Source organism: Fulmarus glacialis, unplaced genomic scaffold (assembly GCF_000690835.1).
Source record: "Fulmarus glacialis isolate BGI_N327 unplaced genomic scaffold, ASM69083v1 scaffold6659, whole genome shotgun sequence".
In the NCBI taxonomy this organism is placed as follows: domain Eukaryota; kingdom Metazoa; phylum Chordata; class Aves; order Procellariiformes; family Procellariidae; genus Fulmarus; species Fulmarus glacialis.
The window spans coordinates 26,838-36,886 of NW_009232518.1; the positions used below are offsets into that span (position 1 = coordinate 26,838).

General features: G+C 40.4%; 1 protein-coding gene across 1 annotated transcript in view; it reads right to left on the bottom strand.

The window, feature by feature from the left end:
- F5 (coagulation factor V (proaccelerin, labile factor)) overlaps positions 1-9,293 on the bottom strand; it is a 34,455-nt gene extending 25,162 nt beyond the window's left edge. The window contains exons 1-5 of the mRNA XM_009584926.1: positions 9,030-9,293; positions 5,874-5,965; positions 4,352-4,474; positions 2,870-3,082; positions 6-149 (exon numbers count right to left, since the gene is read on the bottom strand). Coding sequence (XP_009583221.1) covers positions 6-149; positions 2,870-3,082; positions 4,352-4,474; positions 5,874-5,965; positions 9,030-9,190 — 733 coding nt within the window. The 5' untranslated portion in view covers positions 9,191-9,293. The remainder of the gene's footprint in view (positions 1-5; positions 150-2,869; positions 3,083-4,351; positions 4,475-5,873; positions 5,966-9,029) is intronic.
- Between the last annotated feature and the right edge of the window lie 756 nt (positions 9,294-10,049).

Here is a 10,049-nt window from a genome sequence, read left to right on the forward strand (position 1 = left end):
AATACCTGGTAATGTTCCATCAGTATAGCCATTAATTGTGTATTTGAGTGATGCTGATCTTTGCCAACTCTTGTTTTCATCAAACACACCAAACATCAGTACATACTCCTTGTCGAAAAGTTTCTGTGACCCATCCTCATTTAGGCTTCCTGTGAAGAAAAAACAACAGGTCTTAATTTGAAGCAGAAGTAAAGCAGTTTTCACGTCAACGTAGTGGCATTAATGTGTATTTAATGAGCTTGCTTCACCTGTTAGCATGTACTGGCTAAGACCTTAAGAATGCTCATAAAGTGATTTTATTTCTGAAAGTACTTTTGGGTTGGGTAACCGTGAAATCCAAAGTCTGTAATATCCCAGAGGAGATTAAACAACATGTCATGAATTGTCTCAGACAGTTCTGCCAATGTGTTGTAGGGATCGCCTTAATGAGTGGGAGTGCCAAACAGCCTTCTGTCCACAATCAGATGCTGGCCTCTCTTTTGAGACTGTGAGGCAAGGAGAAGAATGATGGCAGTCACCTGCAGTGTAAACACTGCCTTTTCAAGCACTACACTGAGGTCATCAGCTCCTTTAAAAAGCATAAAACCACCCACTCAGCAAACAACCTTTACATACAAAAGACTTCAACAAATACTGCTGAATTGGGTCGGTTATAAGAAACCATCTAGTTGAGTTTGTGATACAGGTGTGATTTCTATCAACAAGTAGAATTAATTCTGGACATGCCACACACAACTGCTGTGATTTTATTGATTCTTTCTGTAGATTGCTCACATCAAAAACTTCCATTTGCTACTTTCAACACATAATCCAGGACTAAAATAGATGTCCCTCTGGACTGCAGGAACTAAAAATGTGGGAACTTGCTGATTATTCTACTTAGGGAGAGACGCTGGCAGTAGAAGCAGTTATCTTTAATGTAATCCTTTTTATTTATGAGAGGCTACAAAGCCCTGTTTTCCTGCACAAAAGAAGTCTCAGATCAACAGAGGAATTTATCTGCTTGTCACGCAAAGAATGTTCAGTCAGTGCTTTAACTCAAAAGTCCACTTTTTGTAACCTTCCCAGGCTATACCACCTATGCTGCTCTTAATGTGTCAGACTGTGGTGGGTTGACCCCCGCCAGCAGCCAAGCACCCACACAGCCACTTCAGTGCTTCCCCGCCCCCAGCAGGACAGGGGAGAGAACAGGAAGAACAAAAGTGAGAAAACTTGTGGGTCGATAAAGATGGCTCAACAGGTGAAGGAAAAAGGGGAAAAAACCCAAGCAACACAAAGGAAATCATTCATCATCTCCCACAAGCAGACTGATGCCCAGCCAGTCTCTCAGGAACACCACCTTGGAAGTCAACACCCCTCCTTCCCCCCACACTGCTTCTTCTTCCTCTACCTCCAGCTTTTATTGCTGAGAATGACGTTATATGGTAGGAAACATCGCTTTGGCCAATTTGGTTCATCTGTCCAGCTGTGTCCCGTCCCAACCTCTCGCCCACCCCCTGCCTACTAGCTGGGGAGGTCTGAGCAGGAAAAAGAAAAAGCCTTGACACTGCGCAAGCACTGTTCAGCAACAGCTAGAACATGGGTGTATTATCAACACTGTTTAGCCACAAATCCAAAACACGGCACCATATGAGCTGCTGTGAAGAAACTTAACTCCATACCAGCCAGACCAAATACACAGGCACGTTGCACACCTACCACATGCAGTGCCCAGTCAAAGAAACCTTGTTCAGAAATCATAAAAATTTGAGTAGTTAGCCGTTTGTCTTTGCTCTAGCTAGAAACATATGCTCAAATTGTCTTGAAGGTAGTGGTCAAACCAATCCATCTCAAACTCATATCCAACTCAAGCCCACAATATGCATTAATTCTCAAAAAACTTCAGGAGGAACATAATTAAGAGTAATGCCACTCCTTTGAGGTGATATGAGTAGGTGTGTTCTGCAATTAGATGGATATCTATTAGTGAGAAGAGTGCCCTTGAACAACCCACACTGAACCAGTTTTATGTTTACTTTCAGGAAAGCTTCAAGGTCCAAGTCCATGCAGTCTGCAGTCTATACCAAATGTTTGACTCAACCTGCAGGTAAAGAGAATCAAGCTAAATAACTCATGGAGCTTTCACTAAAACAAGGATATATAACTCGGAAAAATTTAGGATTTAAGGGACCAGCAAGTAGTTTAAGTAGCTTACACAGTGGTATGCTGTTTCAAACTTCCCTCAAATCAGTGATATGTACCTAGCAGTTATTTACAAATCCTACAAGACACCAGTTCGTATTAGTGGAGATTGGAATTCAGTGACTCAAACTGCTAAAATCTCAAGTCTCTGATCGCATGCAAAGCAATTTTTGAAGACTTATAATCTGTTCAAATTTGGCCATATTTTCAAATGACTAGCAAAAGACACGCTGCTCTGCAATTTCAAACCCTTATTACAGAAGAGAGAGTGCTACAGCCTCTTGATCAGACAGCCTTTAAAAGGCATGGGTAAAAGAATTATTTCCTGCCTTATTCCCTGGAATGGCTGAACCATTTTGAATGAAGCTTTAAAAAATATTTATTCTAAGACAGGAAATTTGAGGTCATATATTTAGCAGTTAAGCAACTGAAAATGCAACCAGTACAGGCAAATCTATCTATTTATAGTGCTCTCTGTTGATCCTATAATTATAGGATGGATCTGCATGAAAGCTGGCATTTAAAAACTTTAACATCTAAAAGAAAGATGTTGAAAACCGTTTACTTTACACTGCATGTAAAGATGTGAAAAGGAAAATAATATATCTTCCCTCATTATCATACAACCTTAACTTTATTAAGAAATGAAACTATATTACCTTATAGTAGTCTTAAAGCATTTCATTACCTTTTTTACAGATAAGCAGTGCTCCAATCAGACCAGAGTTAAAATCCATTGCGATGTTCTCATGAGAATAATATGCATAAGTAAGACAAGGAAGGTCAGCTTCTCTTGGACCAACTTCTTCTGTTATATCCCACACATATGTGTAGACCTGGCCTGGAAGTACAGCATCATCTCGTTTTTCTGCAGATGATGTTCTGTCATCATACAGGGAGCCTGTCAAGAAAAGAGTCGGTAGGTGACATGGAGACAAAGAGCAATTAAAGCATCTGGAATGTCCTCCTACAATCAATTCCAAAAGCTTGGTTTGTTTCTTGCCTGTATGATACTTCAGCTTCAAAGCGGTAACTCATGATTCCGCTCACATTGTGGAGAGTAGCATAGGGGAGAGTAGCTATTCCACCATCCTGTTTCTTACAGACTAAAGATTTCCTAGAACTGTCATCACTGCCAAAAGGTGGGGCTCTTCATCAGTCTGACTAGGGTTAGGATGGCACGAAGCTTCAGCCTCTGCTCACTGATACTCTGTGGAGGAATACCGCCCACTTTGTCAGCTTTCTAATTGCCTCTCACAAAGCCGTTGCACAGGCTAGCATTGCCTGGCTGCCTTAGACCTTCTGTGCACAGCATATCCAGATGGCTGTAATGGCTCCTGTCTAGGCCTACCACACCCAACAAATCTGCAATATGACGAAGGGGAGCCAGAGAATCAAAATCCTAGGTGCAAAAGGCACATTAATAAGATAGTCAAACTGAACTGCCTGTCACTTCCAATAACATGTTCTGTTCAACTCCACGAGATGGGGTTGCAAAACTCTTTTTGTACCTACACAACAAACAAAGCCTTGAATAAATTTGTAAACTGCAGGTCAGAGCTCTGGCTCAGCATCCAGGGCAGGGCAATCCAAGAAGCATGGGCAATCAAGTGCAGTGCTAGTGCAGACGTTTAACTGTCAATTTTGTCACAGTTTATGATCTCTTTTTGCTAGTCTCATGAGGGTTCCAGGAGCAAACAACCACAAAGCTGCGCATGAAATGCTGAGTATCAGGACAACATGATCAGCACTGTCAACTGCCTCTACCGATAATGCCTTGATGTACTATTGCAAGGGATTTGGAAAAGTTTTTTTAAGACCTATATTTAAGAGTTTACATGTCCTGAAATAGAATATTTTGCAAGTACGTGGGGATAGGACCAGATGACCTCCAGAGGTGCCTTCCAACCTCAACCACTCTGTGATTCTGTGCAACAGTATTAGCACACAGGCAGCTGGTCAGGAGACTGTGCATGTCAGATGACGCTCATATTCCTAGTGTTACACTGATGAAAAAGAAAGGAGCTAACAATGGGTGTGAAGTTTTAACCCAGGATCAACAGATATTTGTGTTACACATACCCTCAAACATTCGCCTGGGCCCCTCTCCGTATTTCGTGTGGTAGTCTACAAGTAAATGAACAAAACATGGAGTTTTTATAGTATTTACCTTCTCCATTTTTGTTGTAAACTATGCCTTGGGGATGAATACTGACTGGCTTGTCAGCCATATTCTTAAGGTGAACTACCAAGGTATCTCCCACTTCAGCACGCAGGGTTGGTCCCAGAAGTCCTGCAGTTATTCAAGATAAAGAGAGAGGGAAACGTGAGCAAAACTGTATGTTTAGTGAAATGAAGAGGTCTCTCCCCCCATTAGGGAACATGAGCTCTCAAAGTACAAGTTGCAAAATTAATACAGGCAGAGAATGTAATACCACTGCAATGAAAATTTACCCGTAAAAAGGTATCTGGGGATTTAAAACCTGCTGCTCATAGTCAGGAATGTTATATATTGTATATCTGGCAACTAGCACTTAAAAATCACAGGACAATAGTAGATTTGGGGGAAAAAAGTTCTTTCCAGAATCAGAAAATTTATCAAAAGGTTCATGCAGAGGTTCATTAGGAATTTCTAGGAATCCTTCACATACCATTGAATTAAACCATTTTAGGAAAGCAGGCATTTTATAGTCTAAGAGTTTAGAGAAAGGCATTCAAGCACATTTCTTTGAGTAGCACTCTCAATGCCAAAAGTCACAGAACAGAAAGATCTTTCAAGCCCAAAATGTTATCTAAAGAAATAATCAGTTCCACGTTGCAAATTTCTTGAGGCATAGCCTGCAAAAGGTTTCAAGAGGGGCTTGTATCCCTACTTGCCATGTTGCAAAAATAAGCAATGGAAGAAACCTAAGACCACCTTTGGCTTGTTAGTCTCCCTCCTTGTAAACTATTTTGTAAATTTCTTTCTCGGAAAAGAAAGAAGCAGTTTCAGAGAACACAGGAGAACAAACAAAACCGGAAGGCATCAGATCTTAGACTAGACCTTTCAGGGCCACTTATAACAATTTCATATCACCAACCTCACACACATTTCCTTTGAAATCTAAATCTGAACATCTAACATCTGAAGTTATTTTATCTGTTAATACGAAGCACAGACAGATTATAGAAGTACTCTGCATAAGTATCAGAACACAAGTACCATACTTATGTATGGCACAAGTACCAGAACCTGCCTCCATCCATTTAAAGCGTCTTCAAGCAGTAACAGACGCAAAGGCAAGGGGACATCTTTCACACCCAACCTCATAGTTTTTCTTCTCCTTTCCACTGATCTATCGGAAACATATTTAGCCTCAGGCCTTAGGCTCCTTCCATGTGAATTTATAGTGTCACCACTGTGACTGTGCCATACAAGTCTAAATGGGTATGGGAAGTCTCATCAGATGCTGAAAACAAAGGGAACAACCGTACCGTGCAGTTAATTTGCAGATAGCACCGAGCCCCAACCTCCGAAAATCCAACCTCTCTATGGCCTTTGAAAGCCTCGTGCACTGTCGAGGCCTCATACCCTGGGCCTATTTGGTTTATGTGCAAAACAATGGACACAAAAATACAAGCTTGCTTAGCTAGTTGCTGGCTTTATAACAAGCAACAAACAAAAATACTCAGAATATTTCCTTCCTGTTTACCTGCAAATACATTTGCTGGCTTTTCTTTTTTAAAATCCACTTCATATTCTCTGTAAGAAATTTTCTTAAACACAGGATCTGAATGTTCCAATCTGAAACCAAAACAGTTACAAACAAATTAAAAGGACAAAGATTCCCAAAGATGCCATTGCTGTTTAATGGATATCTTAGAAAACGAATCCTGGAATTACATTTAATCACTTGCACATTTTGCTGAAGGCAAGGCACACAGTCCAACTCTTTGTAATGTCTTCCCCTCTCCCTCTTCCTCTGTTGAATCTATGATGTCTTGAGCTACGCCATTTCATATTAGACATTCAATTACAGTACCTAGCACAGTTTACGCCTGATTTTGCTGGTGATTTCTATAGGTCCTTTTGATTCCGTGATGAAGATGTCTTTGTTTTGTCCATTTAAGACACAGAGGAGGATGTCTTGACCATGCTTAACCTAGAAAGCATCTGACAAAAGACGGTGAAAGAAACCTGAACTTCTCTTTACTCAGCCCCATGCTTGAACTTTAAGACTCGCCACGAGGATTCTGCAACAGCATTAACAGCAAGCCCCTGTAGCAGCAATGACCTTGGAGGCAAGCGAAAAACTGTTCCCTGACAACAATTAAGGATCTGACAGCAAGTCAGCAAATTGCTTTCTGGGAAACACTGCAAGTGTCCTTAGTCTTGTTACGTAAATGAATCAGGCACCCAGTAGACCACACAATGTTTTCTTAGAAAATATTTATGCAAGCAGAAGGAAACCAGCACACAACACTTCTGGAATGGAAATAATGATGAGAAGAGGGCTGGAGGGATAATAGCCTGTATTTAGTTTCACATTTATTGGTTGATTTCTTATAGTATGTACGACGACTGGATCCAACAGTAATTCCATTTGCTTCTTTTGCAATGCCCTTTCAGGCACATTTGATAGTGGGGAGCTCAAGCATAGAGAGGCCGGGCAGAGATAACGCATTGAGCTCGCTTCAGTGACATCCAGGGTCCATAAGGGGGAGATCTCTTTTTGCAGACATCTTTTGTAAATCCCTCTGCAACACTCTCTCGCAACAGAAGAGTCGGGCAGAAGCAGTTCATGTTTCAATTCATTCCCCTCGCTTTAAAGTCACTGATAAAATTTTGTTTCACTCTTTAAGGAGAAGGACCCGATCCATAACCTTCATTGACAAGTGCTGCCCTAATGTGGCAATGTTCAGTAGAATATGCACATAAGACTATGCGGTGGAAGAGGAAATTTATCAACGCCAATTGTATAGCTAGAAGGAACAAAATACGTAGCTTACTAACTCTTCAGAAATCTCAGACTGCTCAAGCAGGTCTAACTACGTAACTTTCAGGAATGGCAGCAGCAGCGCTGCAGGCACAGATAACATTTTCACTTTGCTCTGAAGCGTCTTATAAATATCACTTGTCCATGGTAAAAAATAAATCTCTACGATGATAAGATGACTGACACTCAGAGAAGTTAGTATCCTTTTTCTAGCCTGTATGATTGGAAAATTAAGGAAATAGTTCAGGAGGAACCCATTTGCTTTTCAGCCTCTCTTCAGTTATTTAGAACCAAAAGTAGAAAAGTATCAGATTCTTACACTGTATTTAGACATTCAGCTTCTACTGAAACGAGGGCAAGTTACATACCCAAATGCATTTGGGATCCAAGCCATTAGCTCTTCCTTAGTGAGTATCTTTGTGGGTTGTTGTTTTTTTTTTTTTGAGTTAAATTTCTATAAGCTCTACAAAGTTCATCAGGCTCATTCGGGATGTGACTTGCTCTGAACACTTATGCGAGATATCTCAATAGGCACTATGTACGAAAAACTTCTAGCTAATCATAGGGTATTTCAACTGAGGTTTAAGACAGTCCGTGGGTCCCTACTGCATGAAAACCATCTATCAATGTGATGTTTAACGAAATGGCAGTTGATGCTTATATTGATGCATCCAGTGCAGATGAGAATGAAGTTGGAACTACTAAATTCACATGCCCGGGTCAATACTTAAACAGCATTTGGCTTCATATTCCTACATATAAATCCTGTTTTCTTCTCTCTTGCCTGTTTGACATTCTGCTTATACCAGCTGTATTAAACTTCCAAGGGGAGTTTCAGAAATCATAGAAACTTTGTTTTAATTAAGTCTTAAAAAAAAAGAACAGTTAGAAAATATAAATTGGAACTGGAAATGTCCTTTCCATAACATCCAGAAATGCAATTCACATTTAAAAAAATAATCACAAGCTAAACAAAAATAAAGAAAACAAGCAATCCACCAATATAAAAAAATGCAGTAGTATCCAAATACACCCTTGAATGTAGGAGTAAGTTGTACCATTTCATGCTACTTCATGAACAAATAAAGGCTGTGTATGGTGACTATAGTGAACATAGCATAAGAATTCTAAATTACATCCAAGTTTTGTCATCTGTAGCATCGCGCTTGCAGTGTTTATAATCCTAAGGATAATAGGTTATACAAAAAAGATAGTTTATATGCTTGGTTGGTGTATGCATGTAGGCTGGCCATTCTGCAATGCTATTTGAAAAAAAATTGAAATTAGTATTTTCACTTAATAAAGTACAGCAATGCTTAATCCTACAACCTTTACTCGGCAGAACTCAGGATGGACATTTCACAAAAACTACTGAACAACTCAGAAACAACATAGCTAGTTCCAAAGTTCATCAGGCTCCGATTTAAGTGAAAGTGATAGTATCCAAATTGGAACATGTTTGTTCCTTCAGCAAATTCCAAAGTCTGGAAGTTTTTGAAATCTTACCAAACCGTAGCTCAACTTAACATTGCTCAAAATCCATATACCTAAAATAATTACATTAAAACAAACAAACAACAAACATCAACCCACACAGAAGATGATAAAAGCAAGCCCTGGAACATATTTAACAAAAGTGCTCTGAAAACATAAAAATAATTCTATCCACTAATGAAGTAAATAAAAAGGAGCTTTTAATACTTCACTGGCTCCAGTTCAGATCATGCTGTTCAAAGTCACACAAGTTCCTCTGAAGTCAACAGATCAGGCTCTAAAGTCCTCCTCTAAAATTCCACAGGAGACGGGAGACATAAAACACTTTCAGTCACAAGACAGGACTAGTTTCATCCTTCTTATCCTGTACTTTGTTACCTGGGCTTTTCCTCAGGTTCCGGTTTGTAGGTCCAGCTAGTGATCTGAGCAGCTATATAGTGCTCCCTGACCTTCGTAGCTCCCACCACATGCTTCTCTGAGTCTGGCCACCATGAACCAAGCAGAAGCAAGAAGAGAAGACGCATGCAGTGGACTGTCATGGTACAGATGCCTGCTGATGCTGCTCTGGAAGATAAGGCAGAAACTGCTGCTTTTATTGCTGTTGCTGCTTCTAACTTCCCCTCAGAAATGAAATAATTGTGATGCAAGAGGGTAACAGCATTTGCTACGCTCAGGTCATTGCTCTTCACGTCCTCCTCCCCTTACCGACAGGGATCCAATAGAGATAAAAAACTATTTAAACTACCTTCCTTCCCCTCCTCCCCACATCTTCAGTGAGAGACAAGCACCAAGGAGAAGCAGCTCCAGCCCCACTACGGACTGTGGTTGGGTCATTGTCTACTGAAGCAGCAGGATATCAGAGGCAGAAAACAATTACTTAGATTACTTACAATTACAGGATGTTTGACTTGCATGGTTAGGAAGAAGGGGGGCATATTTTCTATCTTCCCAGAAAACAGAAACCCAGCACATGGCTGGCACGGATGGAAATTTCCCAATTAGATGCTACATCTCCTAAGAAATCATTCCCAGTTAGAAAATGCTGAGGGATTAGGTGTGGGGACTAGAAGTGGATGCAGAGCTAAATCTAGTTCAAATCTAGTTCAGATCACCATATACTGCATACTCATAATAGCAAGTTAGTAACCTTTCCATGTTGTCAGCTTCAGTTTGGTTCCCACTTCACTCTCAAGTATCTCAGGTAATGGATAACGAATGGGCTTCTCAGTGGCAGCTAACAGGTCAGCCTGAAGACTTGCCCGTAGTCAGAATCCTTCTAACCTAGTCTTGATTAGGATCTGTTGACGTTTATCTAAAGAGAAATGATTAGGAAAATACCTTTCGATAAGCTAATTATCAGTGACAACTATATCACCAAAAATGTTTCCCTGCTTTTGC